Here is a 24,097-nt window from a genome sequence, read left to right as displayed (position 1 = left end):
AAATGAGAAATTTCAGAAAATCTTGTCAAAAAATGCCATGATTTAAAATTTAGTTTTTATCAATCGTGTTTTCAATTAGCCGAGGTGATTACAATCCGCTTACTTCGGATAATCACGTTTCTAATATTACGTTCTACAATACAGTTAAAAAAATCCTGTTTTAAAATGAAATACAAAAAAATGTATGTAAACTTTCGAATGGAGGAAAATATCGCAGCTTTCGTTGCAAACAATTTTAAGTGTTAATCAATACTGAAACTCTGTTGCTTTTTAGATTAATTTAAGAAAATGTATGGTAAGTGCAAGGCACTGCCTTTAAGGAAAAGGCAGAAATAACATTTATAAAATTGTAGAACACTTCTATTGTAAGCTTAATTTCTTCACAAGTCACTCTTTTTAGCACTGTGAGAGAGATAAAATCGATATTAGACAACATACAGGCATCATTTCAGACATCTTTCTTTATAAAAGCTGCGACCGAGAATGGCCGTACCGTTGATATTTATGACATTGTACTTGGTCTTACACTAATTTTATAAGACTCCACGAACATGAAATCATTAATGGTTTTGATGCTTTAATATTTTTTTTTTTTTTTAACCTTCTGGGTTTCATTTTACTTGAGCGAGGCAAAGTTGTAGATTAATAATTTGTTCTTCTCTATAGCTAATGAATTGTTTGATCTTAATAATCGAAATTTCTTTACCGGCTAATCTTTTTGCAGTTTCTCTCGATATTCCTATTCGGAGTAATTTCTTGATCACGACTTTAATGGGTTTTTCAGCATTCAGAAGGAACTTATGAACGAAACGACCCTGATCTTGAAACATTTTGGTTACAGTCCTATAATCCTTAGCGCTGTAGACACAAATAAGGCCTTAGACACAAATGTGGAAGTTATCTGCTTTCATGTTATCTTTGATTTCTATAACACCAAGATTTGTTATTTCTGTTTTAAATGTGCCCCATCAAGGGCTAAATCAGCTATAATAATAGGAGGCATATGTCTTTACGCTTTCTTCGTTTGAGAGACTTCTGACTCAGTATCAGTGTTGTCCTTTTCCATACTGTCATCATTTTGTAAACCGAAGAATTTATTCTTTTGGGGAATTTCTTCATTGACAGATTGTGAGTACGTTCTTTTATGAGTAATTTTAGGCGTTTTAAAACCTTCAAAATCAACTTTTGTGGTTTTCTTGATTCGCGATTTAGAGCTTTTCTTCCTAGCCGATTTCTGATAAGGTTCGTTTGCAGTACTAGTACTAGAAGTACTTGCTATGATCTCTTTAACCGCTTCATTTCCAATATGAAGATGATGTAATTTTCCCTCATCCCATTTCTCATGGCCTACGCTATCCAGTGTCTGGATCAGGACCGATCCTAGCGAGGGCAAGATGGTGAATAGCGTGAACGCCAAATTTAAGGGCGCGAAATAGTTATCAAACATATTATACTTCTGTAGAAAAAGCGGCCAATTTTAATTTTCATGTAGGCGGCCGGCGGTCTAGGATCGGCACTTGTCTGGATGTTAGCAGGTTCTAATCTCAACGTATTGTCATATGCAAATACTTTTTGCTTGCAGCACGAATCCTGGATCCGCGCTGCAAGCAAAATCGAAGCTCCCCCAGATTCGAACTGATACAAAAATGCACTTTTATATGAGTTTAGTTATTGCGAATAGAAATAAAATTGAGACCTTTTTATTTAATAAAACATTTTGTATCATCTTCCTTTGGCAATGTCAATCGCTTCTTCATTTCTGCCATCCCTCAGTCTAGTATATGTTAATCTACTTAAACATAATTTTTATGTATGGTAATTAATATTTCCTTTGAATGAAAAGATAAGGAAGATGTATTCTTTAGCATCAGATGTGCAAAATATGATTATTTTCTTGAAGGTCGGAAGTATATTTCCGGTGGCAACCTAGATTTACTTCCTGGTTCCGATTTATTAAATGTTTGAAACTTAAGACCAGAAGATCGTTGCGGTATTGTTTTCAAAATGTATATATTTTTTCCTTGGCGAAAATATTGAGTATTGTATTTCATAATCCATTGTTAATAATAATTTTAATCCATTGTTAATAATAATGCACTCTATTTTATTTTTTGAATGAAAAGCTTTATCTTGACTTCTGGGGTAGGCTGTTGTAACAAAATTGCATTAATAAATTTTTAATCATAATTCCATGTTTATTTTTAGTTAATCAGTTTGTTTTACGTGCATTGGATTTTATTTTATGTGTCGCACACCTCTAATAAATGTATTTACATTTTGTGTTTAGGATCTTTGCTAAGATGGTAATTCTTTCATACATGCTTTTGTAAAATGTAAAATTAGAATATCTTATATTAATCATGTTCATTTCAAACAAAATTCGGAATTTTGAAGAGTCAGCTTGTATTGTATTCAGATGCACGTTAAATGGGATCCTATTTAAAGACTAAATTTGCTGGTATATTACATTTTATCATAGTTTGCATTATGTCTGCGTACCAAAAACTATTTCTAAGTGATTTAGTAGTAGCTGAAATTGAATAATCTTACATGATAATCATGTATTATGAATAGATTAATTTCGTTATCTGGTACTATTCGGTTTTGAGGGCCGTAAAAAAATTACAGCGAAAATGTATGCGCGAAAGCGCCAAATCTAGCAAACACGCCCATTTAACAGCGTGCCAAATCTAGCGTACGCGCTGATTTTAGATTGCATAAGTTTATATAGTTCTATATTTCTTAACACGCCATTGAAATACTAGTTTAATTTTTAATTTCTTTTTTGATAACCCATGGATTTAATAATTTGGGAATTGCCCATGATGAAAAGTCTGCGATAGAATTATGGGTAAAGTGCAGAATCACCCACTGCTTGACGCGTTTTTAAGAATTGCAAATACTCGGTATCCATGTGCACATCGACTTATTTTCACTTAAAAAAAAATCCCAGAATTGCACAAAAATGGCACTGCGCACACCCCTGACTTTATCTATGTACACATCAACCTATTGTCACTTAAAAAGTAAAAGAAAATTGACAAAAATCCAATTGTTTTTTCCCTTGTAAAAAGCGGCAAACAAATAAGTGGGCGATTCTGCACTTTACCGAGAATGTTTTCAAAGAAAAGGCATCATTCATTATAGAAAATTATGTTTGAACAACCAACGAGATGACATTATGCTTTGGCGATAACTTGGTAGCGAAATATTATATCAACTTAAACTTTCATCTAAATTAAAACATCAATATTAGATAGTTATTTACTATTATACTTCCTTTCTTGCGTTAGGGTTGCCGCAATTACTTTTGGCAGCATTGGCATCAACAAAAGTTTGGCAATTTTTTACGGCCCTCGAAACCGAATAGTACCCGTTATCTTCATAAGCAAATTAAATGAATGTATTGTATAGATTTTTAAAATTACTTGTTAATTTGTAATCTGTATTGAATAATTGTAATTATAAAGCTTCAAATTAAGTTGGGTATCTGCTTATCATTATTTTTGAACGATAGTGTTGATTATACGTTACTAAACATATTTCATATGAACCAACAAGGGATGAAATACATTTTGATTGTCTAAATTAATACTGTATACATGCAGATATTTTCTCTTAATTATTATTATTATTATTATTATTATTTTTTAATTTCTGAGAAGTTGAGCGATAGACACCTCGTAAGAAATGTGAATAAGAAACTTTTCCATTAAAGATACCAGCTGGTGTATGTGTCTCATACACATGCTGGTGTCCTCTCCATAAAGGAAAAGTACCAAAAGTAATATTTATTTGTGGTATTGGAATTAACTAGCTTAATAAATTAGGCATAGATATTTCATTTTGGAGTTTTTTTTGTGAAATTGCAAATTAATTTGAGAATGTAAATTAACATTAATTCTTAAACTCAAAAATTAGGAGATACATGAGTGCTTTTAATTCAGTGAAGTGGAAATACTCTCAAATTCTTATCAATCTAAACAAAAGTTGTTTGATAAATATGCCATGTGAAATGATACAAAATCTATGTCAGTGTTTATGTTATTACTAAAACAATATAAAAGTAGTACATAATTGAGAACTTACTAACTCGTACAGAATGAAGCTCTGATGCTTGAAAATGTTCGTATTTAAAAGCTTTTTAATATTACATAGAAATATAGAGTAGACTGTTTATTTTTGTGTTTTTTATTTGTATTTGTAATTTTGGATTGCAAATGGGATTTGCGGTTTTGCAGCTGAAGATGATGGTTCGGTAAAACCATCGAAACTAGTCCTGTGAAAATTTTGTGAATTAACGCTGATTTTTGTTGTTTGACTTCTGAATCAGTATTTATTCTGCGTGTTATTGTGTTTTAACCAGATACTAGGATTAAACCTTAACTTTTATTTGTTCTTGTCAAAAAGTAAATAAGTTTTGTTGCAAGTTTTTACAGTGATGAAAATCCTTTTGGTCAGGAATATATTTGTATGTCAACAGGTGTTCCCCCCTAGTTGAAAATCAGTAAGGAAAAAACCTGATTGGCCGATGAGCATCTACAATTTGTGATGAAGATAATTTCTAGTAATTTCTCTACAAAAATGCAAACTTCATCATAAATTGAAACACTATAAAGTGACAAGATGTAGTAAGAAATAAAAGATGTTTTTAATTATTGTATGTGTTTTTATTTATGCATCAAAGAAAAATATAATAAGTAAGAGAAAGAGGCTAAGTTGTCATTATTTACTCTCGAGTTTTGTCCTGCATGGAAAATTTTCTCCAAGAAGTTCGGAAAGTTTTTATAATTTCTTTCAATTTAAATTAAAGTAAGTTATTTAATGATTTATTAAACATGTTAGAGCTATTTTAAGTAAATGCCAGTCTGCAAATTGAACAGTTAGCAGTGAGTGTATTTGAATTTGGAGTGCAACCAACAGGAACATCTTGCAGGTACCAAACTTTAGATTTCAAATAGGAAACAAAAATAACCTTGAATTTTTTTCCTTTGTGATATTATTATTGTTTTTATGTATGTTTTAAAAAATACTTAATAAACAGGCTAATCTTTGGAATATGGTAACAGGTAGTTTTGCGACATTTTGGTAAGGCGATAAAGGTTACTAGCTGGAACTTTAGCAGTGTACATGGATAAAGTCAAGAGTGTGCGCAATGCCATTTTTGTGCAATTCTGGGATTTTTTTTAAGTGAAAATAAGTCAGCCTGTATATGGATACCGTGTACGTGCAATTCTTTAAAACGATTTGCAATAAAAGCTCTAGCATAAGTGTAATTCGGCTAGCAGATTGTTGGAAAAAAATTTTGAGTAAAAAAAAAAAAAAAAACATACCTTTACTTTGTGAAAACAAAATGGCGTCCAAACAAAAACTAGCAGGTTGCTGTAGCAGGGTTGGTTGCCAAATTTTCGCCAAAACTTCTCCGAGTTACCATAATCTAAAGATTAACCAATGAACAGACTTTAAAATGTGGCTTTTTATGGTAAGTGGGTAGTAATTGCCCTATATCAGTATATTTCCAATTCAAGATTGACTCAATTATTTTCTAAATCCACTCTTATAACATTTTTCTGGACGCAATTATGTTCTAAATTCACTTTTATAACATTTTTCTGACGGCAGATTTTATTTTATGGATATTTTTATAATTTGTATTTTAATCTGGGTTCATCTATATTTATATTATATTCTAGGACTAAACCTGTGGCTCTAGCTTTTACATGTTGTGAACCAAGTGAAGGTGCTAAAAATAATAACCCTCCATTAATCTTGCATCATGGATTTACCAGTTCTAAAGAGCGATGGAAACGCATACAGCAAACTTTGGCAGACAAGTCTAAGAGAGTTGTAAGTTTGTTAAACATAACCCTACCTTATTTGCATGCTTTAACCCTTTCGAGACTAACTGGACAGTATGTCCCAAGGCAGGTTTCCTTTGTACTAGTGGGCACAATCGTCCCGTATTTACATGTATAAACGGCAGTTCAGTCTTTCCAATGACCAAGGTCATGTAGCCTAGTGTTGGTTACGAATAAATCAAAATAATGGACTAATGAGACGATATGTTCCACTAAAAAATAAATACAGTCAAAAGTCGTTAATCCGGACTCGTCGGAACTTCGGTGATTCCAGATTATCGATTTTCCGGATTATAGATCATCAGTTTAAATATCGTAAGATGGCATGCAGAAATTCTAAAATTAAAAATATGAAACCGTAATTTATGAAATAAAGAACAATTATGATCTAAAGGGTATCAAAATTTACAAAAAAAAGCTTAATATTTATTTGTTTACTTTATTAAACATTTCTTTCAATGTAAGTTGTTTAAGTTGCTTCGTTTTATGTGATAATACTTTCTCTTTAATTCTATAAACGGACATAATTTCTTGTTCAGTTAAAGTTCCGCTGTTCAAGTCCCGTAATTGCTGTGCCGAGAATACTGACTAACTTGTCAATCGAAATTTTTCCATTTTCACTAACCTCTCTGTCACCTTCTTCATGTTTTTATCCATTTTTTGCAGCAATTCCACTTTTTGTTTGATGGATATCGAAACATACTTTCGTTTTGTAGATCCTTTGGGAGCTCCAGCATCGGAAATTCTATTTGACATAATCGAAAGTTCAAGTTTACTCTTATAAAATTCCTCTTACAGTCTGCAAAAAATAATAAGCCGGATCCAATTCGAAGATTAAGGAACAACCCAATCATCAACATTAACTGAAATAGATAATTTTAGCTTATACTGTCCGTTATACATAGAACGCGCACGCAAAAACGTATTCTGCGCTTGCGCACACGCATATGCGCAGTCGTAAAGGTCTTACGCGCACGCGTAAACACCTATGCGCATGTGTCAACGCGGGGCATGCGCAGAAAGTTTTTAGCTTTGAGGTCCGGATTATAGATCATTCCGCATTATGGGTGTCCGAATTAACAACTTTTGACTGTAAAAAGGTTCGAACAATTCTGAAAAAAAAAAAAAAAAAAAAAAAAAAAAAAAAAACATTTTGAAAAGGCTTTAAAAATATGAAGCAATGTATTAAATTAGAGTCCATACGAAAAAAGGGGGGGGGTTGAAAAGGTTAAAAATTATTGCTGAAATACGAGTCACTAATATTCATTTCCAGTGTAAAGTTTTATCCTAATATCTAAATGCAACATAAACTTATAAATTATATCAATTTATAAATATATATATATATATATATGCGAGAATGTTTTAATTCCACATATTCCCTAAAGTTTTTCTTTTTAATTTGATATTTTCTCTTCAACTTCTAAAAATAATAACATGCATGTAATTGATCTTTTATTGTATATCTTTTCTGAGTTAAGGGTTTTGCATATCACTTAAATAACATTGTACAAATTTAAATCATCACAATCATGCACAAATTTAAATTAAAATTTCTTTTAACATATTACCTTAATTGCTTATGTGCATTTCCAAGATGAACATTTATATGCATCTTGTATGTAGGATGTAACAAAATTGAGAATCACAACTTCATAGGACATGGCAAAAAATTATAATACTTCCTTGTTAAAGCAGCCACCACACAAGCTTTGGCAACTTTTAAAATTAATTTGGTGAAAATAAAAAAACAGTTTATTCCAAACATTAAAAACAATACTGTATAGGCTATTTATTGCTAAAAATATATTTACGGGTGCCCCTTGGTGATAATTGGCAATTAATGGACACCGAGTTTGTGCAGTTCTTTGACTTCTTATTTTGGCTTTGTGTAGAGGCAGTTTTTATAGCCAAAATCGCCGCTATGCAAAGCCAAAATAACAAGTCAAAGAATTGCACAAACTCGGTATCCATGTATGCATTGACCTATTTTTTATTTTCACTTAAAAAAAAAAAAAAAAAAAAAATGGAGAATTGCACAAACTCAGCATTGTGCACTGACTTTGACCATGTACACAACGATCTATTTTCACTTAAAAATCAAAGGAGCACCCAATTCTACACTAGAGACGAACAAAAAATATATAATCTCAATAAGCTGCATTTTAAATAAAACAATGAAATAACATAAAAAAAGCACTATACACTACACAAAGGAAATACCCACATACCTTATTTACAAATTTCCCTGTCTGCATTCAAACACAATTCCGTAACAGCATCCAAAAACATCCTACAATTATCTGAACTATAATCTGTACACTGGCGTTGCCACATAAATTCACAAAGATAAGAGTCAAAAATGTCAAATGTCCTCTGTTAGGGCTGGTATGCTCCGACATTTGACCATACGCATTTCCTTCCAACAAACAGGAAACTTATAATGGCTACTAAGTAAGCCTTCATTTAGACACCAGTCAATTAATGCTCTTCTTCCCATTCATTCCAAATCATACAGAAACTTCAAATTAATCTTGCCACATTCAGCCATTTTACCATCTAAACCACAAAACAGCAACATACTTCCTAATCAACACATATCACAAGCCCTTACAAATCTTTTCCCCATCATTCAAATTCACCGCAATCATGCGATCAATTATGTCATAATAGGGTTTCCATAACATTCGACTACTCAGTTTACCATAAATGAAGCAACTTAGTGATAAATTAAACAACTTCATGATAATACAAGGGGCACCCTTAAATCTACTCTAACCCATTTATTTACCTGTATGGGGACCATAATTCAGGAATTGCTGCTGTATAGAGTGAAATATTTTCTTTTATCCTATGTGTTTCCACTGTATAAATTTGCATAAAAAGGAATCCACGTGTTGGCAAGCTGTTCCTACTTGTTTTTTGCTTTGTCATTTGACTAAATCCCAGAGATCTTCAGTTTTCTGTATATTTGTGCCAAATGTCGGATCTGCAAAGTTGTATTTGGGATTCACTGTAAAATGTTGAAAATCAGCCTTTCCCTTTCTGATAAGCTTGTCAGCAATCTGAATGATACTGTTCTGTTATCAAGACTGGATTAAAAAATGTACTGAATGTATGTATGTACATATATGTGTATATGTATGCACACACATTTGTACATACGTATATACATGCATACATGAACACATACATATGTACATACATGCATTACATACATGCATACATTTCTGAATCCAGTCCTGATAACACAACAGCACCATCTGAATATATTGTATGTCCTTTACATGCATGTTCTTTTATCATCTCTATTAGAGTTTTGGCACCTGTGTCCTGTATTTGAAACATTTGCTCATTTTCCTACAGATTCCTCCCAAAGCCCATTGTTTTAGCAAGGTTCTACCTGTAGTGTCCTTTTGCTTGACCTATTTTTTTAGGTCCATCAATTTTATCTTTTGAATATTTGATCGAAAGCAAGCAACAAACTTTTGTTATATAATAGTTGGTTTAATCAATTATGATGTTTTCATCCATAATTAACTGCCAATTACATCATCTGATAAAAGTTAGACCAAAAATATAAGAAGCACAAGGCGATAAGAAAATGAACTGGAATTATGCCAGTTATTGGCACAAAGACCTTTTTTCCCCCAACAGCTTTTCACGTTGCATCTCCAAATGCTTTACTTCTCAATAAATAATTTCATTTAGTGGTCATCTTTGTATTTTTATTCAGTATGCAAAATTCTATGTGCTATTGGAGAAAAGGGACTTCCCTCCCCCGCCACCAGTTGATGATAAATTAAGTATGGTTAAAGTTTAACTCCTTAATTGCTGTGGGCGTATATATATGCCTTGCTCAGCCGATGCGTATATATACGCCCTTCCAAAATACTATCATTTACTTTGCGCTGCTGCCCGTAAAATTATTCGCAAAGCTTTGGAATGCAACACCACAATGACCTTGACAAAGTAATGACTACGGGGTATTGGCTGGTGTTGTTTGAGTAAAATGTATATTTTTTTTTATTCTGTGTCCTCCATTTTCATTTACTTTTTGTTCTAGGTTCCAGGAATAAAGAAAGATACAACGGATGTTTCAAACCCATTTATCTTTTTTGAATTGTTTTTTGATGAACTGCTCTGGCTTCAGATTGTTACTGAAACTAACCGTTTTGTAGATGAGTATATGAACCAATAACTTGCAAACGAAAAATCAAGAACAAAATCATGGCATTCAACCAGTTCAGAAGAAATATTTTTTTTTTTTTTTTTTTTTTTTTTTGGCATACTGGTTTCACAAGGTATAATACTGGAACCTGATATTATACTTTACTGGTCTAAAAATGAATTGATCAAAACTCCATTTTAGGGATCTTTTTATTATAAAAACATCATTTTTATTATACTCAAAACATTAAATTTTTTGCATTCATTTTTTCGTTTATTCTTTATTTTGTGAAAGTAAAGAGTTTTTAGAAAGTAAAACTTGCACTTATTTTCTCCCTAATACATCACATAACTGCACGTGCCTGTGTGAAAAACCATGGCACTGGGAAATGAATCTTGTACGTTTTCCGCGGCAGTTGGGTTCAAAAAGTGGGGGGGGGGAGGAATGTTATGAAGAATGCAGAAGAACGAGCAATATCATAAAGAAAGAAAGTACTGCTAATTTTCCTATTGATGGAAAGTTAATCGGCATTTAAGAGAAAATAATCAGTGGAAGAATATTACATGGTCTAAAGTGAGCTTGAACATCAAATATATTGCACATTAGAAAGCTAATAAAAAGTTGCTGCTTCTTTTTAAAATTTATTATAAATTAAAAAATGGTAAACATTTTAGAGGATTGATATCGCGCAGATCTTAATCAAAATGGTTTAAAAATGAAATATGCTGCACATTAAAATTTTGGCAAGTAATGTTCTAATTTTGGTGATAGCCCATGGTGGTTGCTTTAATGAGGAAATACCAAAATTACGATTTTCATAATGCAATGTATGGTGAATGTGAATACAGTATGAAGAACAAAAAAAAATTAAAGTATTTTTAATCATGATATTTTCAAGACTTATTCAAATGAATGGCCAACAGCTGCAATATATGCATTACAATGTCAATGAATCTCATTTATGAATTGCAGATTGACTTTCCAAAGAGCTTGTTGCTAGAATTAGCATTCCTTCTGCAGAAGTATGACATGCTAGGCATCTTCCACAATGTGCCCAGTCCTTTGTCATCTTTGTGATGCATGTTTTGCATCATAATGTTGAATATTTGAACAGTTATTGTATTAATATGGCTTTATCTTTGGTTAATACAATTTTCTGTTCTCATGTTCTGTGTACTTACTGTATTTTTGCTTTTACATTTCATTCCACACCATATGACAAAAACTATTACTTTTGACATGCGTTCTGTTATCTCTTAAAGTTATGACTATTAATTATACACTATACCTTTACACACACACACACACACACATATATATATTTCCTAAACTCATGGCACCTTATTTAGGGGTTGATAGAACACAAATAGACAAGTGCAAATCATCATGTATGGTTGGAACTTTTTAAGTTTTGAAGCTCCACCATTCAAGTGGAATTTACCTGTAATGTCCACTGTAACTGGTTAAAACACGATAACAAAATTGTCTACACTTCCATACCAGCCATTATGGCCGATGCTATTCGCACCAACATTAACCATACGTGCACATTGAGTTGTCGGGTCCCTCATTTGAACCCAATCGAAAAGAACAGATTCTATTTACGCGAACTGCCTAAGTGTTGTAGTGAATCTTCTTATTTTCAAAGGTGAGTAACTACCTTGGCATAGTTTATCATTTTAGTGACTTTCAAAAGATTAGAAAGGAAAATGGGTTCCTTTTCTTATATACAGTCAAAAGTCGTAAATTCGGACACCCATAATCCGGAATGATCTATAATCCGGACCTCAAAGCTACAAACTTTCTGCGCATGCGTCGCGTTGACGCATGCGCATAAGACCTTTATGGCTGCGAATATGCGTGTGTGCATGTGCCTAATATGTTTACGCATGCGCGTTTAATGTATAACGGACAGTATAAGCTAAGCTAAAATTATCTAATTCAGTTAATGTTGCAGATTGCGTTGTTCCTTAATCTTCGAATTGGATCCGCCTTATTATTTTTTGCAGACTGTTAGAGCGAAAGTATGTTTCGAAATCCGAAATCTGTTTATCAATTTCACGCTGCTCTGCGGCGGGCGGGGGGGGGGGACGCCACGGCACGCAATGAATTGGAAAGTTGATCTGTCAGCAGATGTATTTATTTTATTTGGCTTATAATTCCTTACTAAATGTAGTATTTCATCTCGATGTACTCCGTCTTTGATATGATTTAAATCAAGTTCCTCGTCATTATAATTCGCTTCTGATAGTGAAGAAAGTGACACAGAAGTTATTGGAAACGAAAAAATTTCGATTGACAAATTAGTCGGTATTCTCGACACAGCAATTATAGCACTTGAACAGCCGAACTTTGTAACTAAACAAGAAATTATGTCTGTTTAATAGAATTAAAGAGAAAGTATTATCACATGAAACGAAGCAACTTAAACAACTTACATTGAAAGAAATGTTTAATAAAGTAAACAAATAAATATTAAGCTTTCTCTTTTTGTAAATTTTGATACACTTTAGATCATAATTGTTCTTTATTTCATAAATTATGGTTTCATATTTTTAATTTTGTAATTTCTGCATGCCATGTTACCATATTTAAACTGATGATCTATAATCCAGAATCGCTGAAGTCCTGACGAGTCCAGATTACGACTTTTGACTGTATATATAAAGAAGGAACACATTTTCTTTTATTAAAGTATATATAAAAAATCTGATGTGTACACCACATGACTTCCTTGTACGGAATATTAAATTATACGCAATTTTTCTTGCATTTCATTTAAGCTTATTGGATTGAATTAAATCTACTTCGCCGACAGCTCATAAACCACAGTAGAATAAATGCATTCTTTAAAATTCACTCTGGTATTTATTTACCATAGCGACACTCTGGCGCTACATTCACTTAACAATATTATATTTCGTTCATATTATAACTCATAATGTACAAAATTTATATCATTTAAAGAATAGAATTATCTAATCGTTGCCATATGTTCTATTCAAATACTATAATAAAGCTAGAATGATGTATAAAAGAAATTAAGCAAACGAAACAAAAAAGAAACAGTTTTTCACAGACGATTGAGTATTTCTCATTCAATTAATTCAGTTCTCACTTCGCGAGAAGGCAAAAATACATAAAAACTCAAAATATCTATATTAAAAATTACGAAGTAAATCTTAAACACTTATTTCCTCGAAAAAATTCCAGAAAGGATTAAGCATGATTTAATTGGCAATAATAAATGAAGGCGTTATCTTTGTTGTTGCAAAGCTAAGTTTCTCTAGTTGGCAACAAATCCACTAGTCTGCTGTTTCAAATGTAAACAATCAATGGCTGCATAAAAAAAAAAGGCTTAGCGGCACTTAAACAACTTTAAAATTGTTGATAATTCTTAAAATATTGCATACAGATTTACTAAAGGCATAAAAACCTTAACCGGAAGATAAAAACAACATAATTCAATCATTTTTAAAGCAAAAAATGTACAATTTAGAAATATATAAGAGTGAAGAAACTGAGATAACTGAGCCGGATAACAGAGTGGATATATATATAAATATATTTATATACGTTTGGTGTGCCGATTGCAACCAAAATACGAGGTGCACATCTACATGTTATAGCAGTGCTATATACAAAATTTCAACGTTCTGATGCTACTCGTTTTTGAGTTATGCGAGATACGCACGTACATACATACGTTCGTACAGACGCCCTGAATTCTCCTCAGAATTAATTTTAAAACAGTTTTATAATTTGTTTTTGAGGAAACGAGTCTTTTCTGTCCTTACATACAGTCCTTTTTACTTCGTACAAGGAAGCAAAAAGGGCAGATTTTTATGTTCGCAATGTTTATCGTTTTCCTGAATGGTTGGAATAGTTTAAATGACTGATTTGGGGGGGACCAAATCTTGTTTACATTTTTTGTACTTCTTAGAATACATTTAGCTTAAAAGATGTGTTTTGCGCAATCAAGACTTTAATTCATTCCCCTTTGAAAAGTTTCATCTGAGAAAAGATAGTAAAAATTAGACAGAGGATTTCTGTGTAGAAAATTTAGACATGAAATAAGTTAAATGCGATTAAATCAACTATTAAATGAATAATTAATCATATAGTACTGGTTATTAACAATTTTGTATGCCTGTTTATTTTTTTTTTTATGAAAATACTTGGCATTTTCAGGACACAAAAAGTATTTCAAAGAGCTTTAAATATTAGTAATATTAAATATTAGTAATATAAGGACATTAATAAATTAAATTAAAATAAATAATGGGATGTACCGTAATTTCCGGAAGAAACGCCGCAGCGTTTACGTGTTTAAAAGTTAAATTTTCAGCGGGTGCAGCGTTTAGGTGCACTAAAAATAAAATATTTCCTATGATGGTCATTGTACATAGTTTGGATGGTCTTGTCATTGTGCATAGACTGGTGCTATTCCCGCACAAAAGACCACTCAGTTGCTTTTTGCGAACTTTATTTTGTTTACATTCTTTTCCTTGAACGGACCTACATGCCTTATTCACCCTAAACGAGATCTCAGAACAATAACATTCTTCCCCCTTTCAAATCAACATTGTCATCAGTTTGAATAGTCTCTTTTCTCTACCATTCGATGAATCTTCCAGGACCCATCCTTTCCCCCCTTGCCTTTTCTGCAATTTTTTCAAAGGCGGACACGACTCCACCTGCCTCGCAATAATGAACTCTGACGTATTTCCCCTTCAGCATGAATCAATTTTTCTTGGCATTCTACCAGATACAGATCCCATCAGTTTGGGTACAAGTACTTGTTGGATAGTTTTTAAGTAAGAAGGGAGCGGAAAATTTTTGAAAATGTCACCTAAACGGCACAGAAGCGATACTGCTGGTTTTAAGCTTAATGTAATTTCACTGAAAATCGAGCAGCAGCTCGAGAGTTTGAAGTGAACGAGAGATGTATTCGACGTTGGAAAACTGAAAAAGAACTTCTTAAAAATATGTCACAACAAAAACGAGCCAAAAGAAGTGGTACTGTAAGGTGAACGAATCTGGAGGACGACCTTGCAAACTGGATAAAGAAGCAACAAGGAAAGGGAATGGCAATTTCGATTGTAAAAATTCGCTTACAAGCAAAATTTATAGCAAAACGAATGAACATAAATGATTTCAAAGGAGGTGTAGCAGATTTATGAAAAGAAAAAATATTTCTGTGCATACTAGAACAACAGTCGGGCAACAATTACCAATGGACTGGCAGGATAAAAAGTCATCTTTCCTAAAATATGTGACAGCTATTATTGACAAAAAAAAACTTCTTCGGTCACAGATAATAAATATGGACGAAACGCCGTTAGCTTTCGACTCTTCTGCAAACAGAACTGCTGGTGAAATTGGTGCAAAAACTGTATCTGTGCTTACGACGGGGCATGAAAGAATGACATTTACATGTGTGTTAGCTTGTGCTGCAAACGGTGACAAGCTAAAGCCGATGATCATTTTCAAACGAAAGACTATTCCGAAGGGAGATTTTCCTAATGACGTAATTATTTGTGCAAACAAGAACGGCTGGATGTGCGAAACAATCATGCATGAGTGGCTACAAAAAGTTTGGCAGTGTCGTATGGGATCTTTTTTCCAACCAAAAGGGTTATTGATAATGGATTCCATGCGTGCTCATTTACTTGTGTCAGTGGAAACCAGATGTCAAAAATTGTCTACGACCAAAGCAATATTTCCTTGTGGTTTGACAAAAATCTTACAACCGTTAGATTTGTCAGGTAATAAATCCTTCAAAGCTGAAGTCCGAAAGCGGTGGGAGTGTTGGATGAGTGAAGGATTGCATACGTATACCAAAAGTGGTAAAATGCGTTGAGCATCTTATGAAGAAGTTGCAAAGTGGGTAGGAAGTTTGTGGAAATCGGTAAAAACATCATCAATAATAGCAGGGTTCAAAGAAGCTGAAATTATATCCTTAGATAAAGAGACTGTAAACCAAGAGGATGAATTAGACGATCTGGAAGACTTAGATCAGGATTTACTAAATCTTTTTAATTCAGATAGTGAAGAATCAGATTTTGATGTCTTCATATCATGTATAGTTTGCTGTATTTCCTTTTGTAAGTAAAATTTAAAATTTCCTTTTGTCATCCAAATTTAATATTTCGTTATTGCAACATTTTTTATAATATAGTCTGAGTATTACAAATATGGACTTCTTTAGTAGGTAAATATAAGTATATACGTGAAGGTAAATATATTTTCCACATTTCTTACCTTTAATTTATTTTTGAGTTATGGTTTCATTTCATGCATTTTTCTTAACTGGTATGTCATATATCAGGACTTGGGTTGAGATTTTGCATCTATACGGCCCACGACGATGTCACGCGCAATTTAATCTATTCCGGCGTTTACGCTGATGCACTGTTTCTGTGTAATTTTAATTTTTTCCCCGCCATTTTTCTCGAGTGCGGTGTTTACGCTGATGCGGCCTTTCTTCCAGAAATTACGGTAATTTAAAAGACAGAAATAATTTAATGTAAGAGATTTACATTTAAAAATTTGCACACACAAATGATTTATCAGATTTTACAAGGTTTTATTTCATAAATAACTTTGATTTTGAAATATGGCATTTGAACCTATAATCATAATGAAAAAATGATGAATATATAAGAATATTATAATGTTCAGTAAGTTTTCTTATTGAAGAATGAATTCTGATAGTCCTATGCTATAAGACTAGGGTCTAAGTTTGCATAAAAATTCCTCTATTAAATAAAAGAATTTAAGTAATTTCTGTAGCCTTTTTGTCAATACATTAAAGATTTTTTAACTAATTACGTGTCCTAGCTTGCAATTAGTACCATCATTAAATCCCTATTTTATCTAATCATTTCCTGAACATTATCTTGTATACAGATTGATCTCATCTTTGTAACTGATAATCATTACTTGCAAATTATTCTCTTGCTGGTGAACTATTAACAACCCTTTCTATTGCTGAGTTTGGGTTAACAACCTTCGCTCTCGCTACCGTCTGCTTTACGAAAATCGGCGTTACAAGGTGTTAAAACCCAGCCTCAGTTGTTATCTTTCTTTCATAGTTTGTAACTGTAAGAGTGGCAACCATCTGATCTTTGTTGTTAGTTCTGTGGATTTTGAAAATAAATATGACATATTTGGAATATTAGATGTAAAGTTATTTTATTTTAAGTTTAGTAGGAAAAAGGAGAACAGTTAGTTCTTGCAAATATCGAACAATTTTGGTGACGACGGAAGTGATCTGTAAAACAAGTAAAGGTAATTTTATTTGTTTTATAGAATTTAATTTTGTTTGACTTTATATTTAATTTATTTTTATTGAAATGGAATCATTAATTGAGAAACGAAAACCTGTTGGAGCAAACTTTATAAAAACAATTAATGCAATTTTGCAGGGATTAGAAAAGGAAATTTCTGATGAAAAATCTGTGAAAACGAAACTTGTTACTTGAGAATGTTTATCTGTTGAACTATACTCAAATATTAAATTCAGAATTTTCTTCAAATGATCAGTTTGAAAATGAATGGGCGAAAGTTAAAGAATACAAAGGAAAATGAGATTTAATACGAATAGAAATAGAATTATTCTTCAATCGCCGAACGACACAATCCATTGGCAGTGTGCCACCGAATTTGAACAAACGGAAACTGAAATTACCTAAAATAGAGTTTAAGCAATTTGGTGGTGAAATTAAAGATTGGGGATAATTTTGGCGAATGCATGAATGTAAAGAAATTCGAAATGAGGATAAGATGCATTATCTCGTTCAAGCAACCATACCGGTACAAGACTACGTGATATTGTAAACAGCTTCCCTGCAACTGCCGAAAATTATAGAAACGTTATAGAAAGCTTAAAAAATAGGTTCAGCAGGGAAAAATTGTTGGTAGAATTCTATATTCGGGAATTATTAGGTTTGATTATTAAAAATGTCACTGATCAAAAGGTAAAATGCAGCATGTCAGAATTGTATGACAAGTTAGAGTCGTATTTACATTCATTGGAGTCAATAGGAATGACAAGCGACAAATAAGCTGCAATGTTGTTTATGCTCGTTGAATCCCAAGGAAATTTTACGAGTTTGGCTTAGAAATCATGCATCAATAATTACAGCAAAAAATTCTCACTCTGAGAATGTGAAACAATTATTATTGTTTTTAAAGAATGAAGTGGAAGGAGAGCACAGAATTTCTGTGGCAAAAGCTGGATTTAAATTAATTGGTTTGGTTGCAAAGAAAGAAAGCAGGAAGTGATAAAAAGTACCAGTGTAAACATTTCGTGCCTACAGTGAATGATTTATTCCTAGTCCATAATAAAGCAACCAATTATAGTAAAAAGAATTCTTCTAAATTTTGTGAAAAAAAAAAAAAACATGAAAGTCAACATTGCTTCGTTGCTTAGAAGATGGCTCTGAGCCAAAAGAATGTTGAAATTAAGAAAAAAAAAAGTTGCTTCTCTTGTCTCAAAATTACACACAGGGCCAAGCAATGCAAGACAATTTTACGATGTTTGATATGCTCGAAAAGACATTGGAGTGTCATGTGTCCAGATTTGTGCACCAATCAAAAGAGCAATGATTTTTAACCTTTTGGCTTTGGTAGCAGTAAAAGCTACCAAAGGACGGGGAATCTTGAACCGAATACTTTCCCCCCTTTAAGAAATCACCTCCTATTTGCAAAAAAGATTTTTGTGTGTAGTTTAATGGATTCTCAGAGGGGTGCATATATGTCGCAAAAGGAAGACCTTTGAAAGAGATAAGTGGTTAAAACCGTAGGAACGTCAAATTTGACATTTCACCCCACTTTTCAGCTTGGAAAATGGGGGAAAAGACATGGCCAGTAGAGTGGACAACCCCGTCTTTCCAAAGAGAGGACTCTATGGCCACTATAATGGCCATCCCGTCTTGAAAAGGTTAAAAGAATAAAGAAGAGGGAACATAAAACATATCACTTGCGAGCACCAATTTCCTAAATGAAGCGTTTCTTCAAACACTATTAACATTAACACAAACAAAAGACAGAAGACAGTAAGGCACTTATCAACACAGGATCGCAATGTTCATGCATATTAAAACAGACTGCTGTAGACATAGGGTGCCATGCAATTTGATCTGAATCTTTAATTCATGCACTTTTTGGAGGAGTAATAACAAAGAGAGAAATTCACAAACATTATGAAGTGAATGTTAGAAGACTAAGAGGTGATTTTTCTAGATCACTAATCTTTTTGGAACAGTTGAAGATTTGTGGACCAGTAGTCAGTTTACAGCCTGGGCCATGGATAGAAGAACTAAGAAAAATATACATGCATGTGATGTAGGAAAAAAGGATTTGAAAATAGAATTTCTTACTGGAGCTGACATCGCTGGAATTAGAAAAGGAATTTCCTTTTCTAATTTTGCTTGCTTTTCCTTTCTTCACAGCAGTAGCAAGTGCTCTGTCAACCGGAAGAATTCAGAAATTAGAATATGGGCTGACTGCTGTGGAATCACTACTTGGATGGACAGTCATGGGAAAGATAAAAGATAACGTTTCGGAAAGAAACTCCTTGTCAGTATCATCAACAATAACATTGATGTTGACTCACAGTAGTGACATAGGAAACTTATGGAAGCTAGAAGCACTGAGAATAACAGATGCTGAAGAATATAACATTGATTCAGAATTAGAAGAAGCAGTGTGGGATCACTTTCACAAGATATCACACTCTGAAGAGGGTGGATAATCAATATGAAGTCAGTTTACCTTGGATCAACGATAAAGAAGCTTTACCAAGTAACAGAGAAGTTGCTGGAAAACGATTGATTTCCATGACAAAGAAGCTCATGTTGAAAGATAAATTTGAAACATATAATGCAGTGTTCGACTTGAATCTAGAGTAATAAAGAAGTAACAGAAGAAGAGGAATGAGTTAACAATCATTATCTTCTCCACAAACCGGTCTTCAAAGATAACTGTACAACAGCAGTAAGGCCTGTATTTGATACTTCATGCAAGCAAAAAGATTTCCTATCACTTAAGGACTGTTTAGCAAGAGATCAAAATTTGTTTGAATTAATACCTAGATTGTTTCTTGAATTTAAGCAAGGGAAAGTAGGGATTATCTCATATATTAAAAGAGCATTTCTTCAAAGATCTGATGGTGATTTCCTAAGATTTGTATGGTGGAAAATCTCGGAACAAAGGGAAATAAGACAATTTCGCTATTGCAGAGTAGTCTTCGGACTAAAATACTGTTCGTTTCTTTTAGGAGCAGTGATCAAATCCATTTAGACCAATGTGAACCTTCTTTGAAGGAAGTGGCTACAAAATTGAAAAATTCCTTCTATGTTGACAACTTTGTCACTTCAGTGAATTCGAATGAAGAAGCAGAATACTTTATTGCAAAATCAACTCAGTTAATGGCAAGCACTAACTTTGACTTAAGAGGGTGAGAAGAAACAGAACTGAGAATTGAAAAGGCTACAGTGGCCGAACCACTAACCGTTTGACTGCTACTTGTTCATTTGTCTTGAAAACCGCAACACAGCGCTTTTGCACTGCGAGTTTCAGTGTGTCTTTGTTGCTTTATAATATGAAAAGAATTATTAAAATTGATTGATATTTGTCTAAATGAGAGTGTTTTATTTGACAACAACAAGTCAAAATATGTCCCGCAGTTTTCATGTGTTCTTGCAAGAATTGCTTAGCAGTCAAACGGTTAAAATTACTTGGTCTTCTGTGGGATAAATATGAAGATTTTTTTGTTTTGTGACATCTCTAATATCGACTTGATTGATCTCTCAGTGACAAGACGAAACATACTATCAATTGTACTGAAAGTGACCCAATAGGGTTTACATGCCCTTTTACACTCCTTCCAAAGTTATACAGTCAAAAGTCGTTAATCCGGACTCGTTGGGACTTCGGCGATTCCGGATTATCGATTTTTCTGGTTTATAGATCATCAGTTTAAATCTCGTCAGATGGCATGCAGAAATTCTAAAATAAAAAATATAAAACCGTAATTTATGAAATAAAGAACAATTATGATCTAAAGGGTATCAAAATTTACGAAAAAAAAAAAAAAACTTAATATTTATTTGTTTACTTTATTAAAAATTTCTTTCAATGTAAGTTGTTTAAGTTGCTTCGTTTTATGTGATAATACTTTCTCTTTAATTCTATAAACAGATATAATTTTAGAACATTGTAACATTGATAAATTTAATTTAAATAATGGTCATATTTTTTAATTATATTTATGAGATAAGATTAAAATAAAGCATTTTTATTTTCTGCTGTGATATTATAAAGTTCAATTTTTGCTATTTATTATATGTGGAAAATCAGCAAGGTATCACGCTATAAAGCACCATTTATAAAACCGTTCTTAGCAAAAGCGAACTAGCTATGTAATTAATTAAAAATTTATTTTTAATATTTTCATGGTAAGGTTTTTTTCCCATGTAATTGTCTCAGAATATTCAGAATTCTCAAAATATACATCAGTTTTCTGATACTAGAATCTTTTTTTTAACATTTTAATCTTTCCTTTATTTTCTCTACTTTCACTAGACACAAACATAGAAAATATCAAAAATGCTTCTAATCTTATCATATGGACAGGCATTATTGAAAGGAGTTCTTTTATTAATAAAGATATTGAGAATTGAAAATTTAAAAGATTCTTCTAATATGTCTTAATGCATAGCACACAGGGCTGGCGCTAGGCACTTTCCCATCTGATGCAGTCTCTTTGGATCGTAAATTCTGCTGCTTGGTGCCTTTCTAAATTCTGCTTCCAATGCCTGTTCTAAATTCTAAACGTTTTACCATTTCTAGACTTTATTGCTCAGTGTGTCACTAAATTCTAAAAATTATGCCACATCAGCTCTGTAACCGGCCTTTACCATATATATTTCATATTTCTTCTGAATGTTCATATTACTAAAGAAATAAAATTAGCCGCTTTTTCTGTACATTCTAAATGCATTTAGTTTATTTAGAATATCAGAAATCTCTAATTAAATCCAAAAATTCTAAAACGAAGAGGAAACTTGGAAGAAAGAAACTGAATACATAAAGAAAAACAAATTTATTCTTCAAAGATATGTACAGTTATTATTATGTAAATTACCCAATTGTTTACAATTTCAGCCCTTGCTATAATTTCCCTTTTCTATTTTCTCACCAGAATCCAAATCACGTAGACAGTTTTTAAACCGAGATTTCTGGAGTGTAATACAAGAGTGTGTTTCTGACCTCCTCTTGTTCACTGCATAAGTTCTTGCCCGCTCTGATAATTTGTAATTATTCGTCTTGGATTACTGTTGGCGACATTTGAGTTTGTTATGATGATAGAGTTGTGGAGCCAGCCTAAAATGAAATTAAATTGTATAGTCTTTGACCACTAATCCATATTTTTACTTTGAATTTAACTCTTCTTGTTCATTACATCACAACAAGCTGAAATTTATTTTGTTAGCATAAGAACATGTGTTTATTTTTTAAGTTCTTTTTAAATAAGAATCTTATTTAAACCTTTGTCGGATATTGTAGTTACTTTCAGACATAGCAATAATTTGCTTCATATCTGTTGATGTGTTTTGGATTATTTAACTTTTACCGGATCAAATAAACCTTCATAGGTACATTATGGATAGGTTGACAGGTTAGGAGATAAAACACACAGAAATTAGTGAGAACATTCTTTTGTGTATTGGGACAAATTCCTGATTGTTAAAAAAGGTGCTTAAAGAGACAGAAATCAATAAAAATTAGCCAAAATGTCTGGGAAGGCTTAAAATTAAAAAGACGCATAAATATTTTGTTGAGTATTGTTACTACAAAACATAAATGTTTTATGTGTAATTATCCGAATATCATTTAAGAATGAATGTCATAAATTACATGTATTGTAAACTGAAATTTTATTAGATTGGGATTTTAATAGGACTAAAAATAAATAAAATTTAATAGTGTTCATATAAATCCATAATGCTAAGGTTATCTTATACCTAATTTAGTTACTTATAACTGCTTACTACTTGCCCTTAAAAATTATCTCAGCATATTAAAGCGAGTTATTGCCTTTCATTAACCCTTATCGTAGTCACAAGATAAAACACAAAAATGTAAAAATTCATGTAAAACTTATTCTTCACATCTAGTGAGACTTAAAATAATGCAAAACAACTTATCACCTCTGGTATTTTAGTGGCTTATTAGAACCTTAAAGTATATTAACTGATTAACTGAGTCACAACCCCTGCAATTAAGCAGCAGCAGTTACAACAGCCAGTCTTTTGCTGTTCATCATGCTGATTATGATTTTACTTCACATTTTAACCTATGCCGCTTGACATAAAATCTGCTTACTATTTACTAAAATTCTAGATTGAGCAAGTATGTGACAAAATGAGGTATAAAATAAAATCAACATAAAACTAACTGTTAGTAAAACTTAAATAAAATATCACTTATCTCTTTTCAAATGTGTTCAGTTCTTATAAGTGTAAAATATATAATGCTCCTTTATAAATTTCATATATTTTATTCTCAGACTTAATAATAATTATGTTAATTAAGTCATGTTTAATAATAATGCATCCTACTTATGGATCTATTTTATTTTTAGGTTGATATTACAAAAGTGAAGTTCAGGCATAAATAATATTTTTAATTGAATTTATTCAGTTCCCATTCGCTCATAGGTCCTTAATTTTTTTCATTAATGGTCCTTAAAAGTCTTTAAAAGTACTTAATTTCCGTGCACAGAAATGTGTATGAACTCTGCATATGTAGAGGATTCAAGAGCTGTCAAATACAAGTAATATGTCGTGCTTTTTGAAACATATAATTGTGCATCCTAATTTTTCACTGCATGTGTTGCTCACTGATAAATGCACATTTCAGCAATAAGGGATAATGAATATCCATAACTGTCATATCTGGGCAACTGATAAACCACGAATCCATACTTTTTCCAGTGTGGTTTCTGAGTGCCAGGAATTGTGCCTAATTACCTGATTGGTTTATACCTTATGCCAAG

The 24,097-nt window shown here is 32.3% G+C and overlaps 2 protein-coding genes across 2 annotated transcripts in view; one reads left to right on the top strand and one right to left on the bottom strand.

Moving 5' to 3' along the window:
- The first annotated feature begins 1,859 nt into the window (after nucleotides 1-1,859).
- Nucleotides 1,860-24,097, top strand: part of LOC118187247 (sn-1-specific diacylglycerol lipase ABHD11-like) — a 35,521-nt gene continuing 13,283 nt past the window's right edge. Inside the window, exons 1-2 of the mRNA XM_085813215.1 lie at nucleotides 1,860-2,006; nucleotides 5,694-5,847. Of these exons, the coding sequence (XP_085669341.1) occupies nucleotides 2,005-2,006; nucleotides 5,694-5,847 (156 nt within the window). The 5' untranslated portion in view covers nucleotides 1,860-2,004. The remainder of the gene's footprint in view (nucleotides 2,007-5,693; nucleotides 5,848-24,097) is intronic.
- LOC118187202 (uncharacterized) overlaps nucleotides 22,127-24,097 on the bottom strand; it is a 129,297-nt gene continuing 127,326 nt past the window's right edge. The window contains exon 6 of the mRNA XM_085813212.1: nucleotides 22,127-22,422. Within this exon, the coding sequence (XP_085669338.1) occupies nucleotides 22,371-22,422 (52 nt within the window). The 3' untranslated portion in view covers nucleotides 22,127-22,370. The remainder of the gene's footprint in view (nucleotides 22,423-24,097) is intronic.

The sequence above is a fragment of the Stegodyphus dumicola genome, chromosome 3 (genome assembly GCF_044657685.1).
Source record: "Stegodyphus dumicola isolate Sdum_Otavi_A_Nest chromosome 3, ASM4465768v1".
Classification (NCBI taxonomy): Eukaryota; Metazoa; Arthropoda; class Arachnida; order Araneae; family Eresidae; genus Stegodyphus; species Stegodyphus dumicola.
This window is presented reverse-complemented; position numbering and strand designations above follow the sequence as displayed.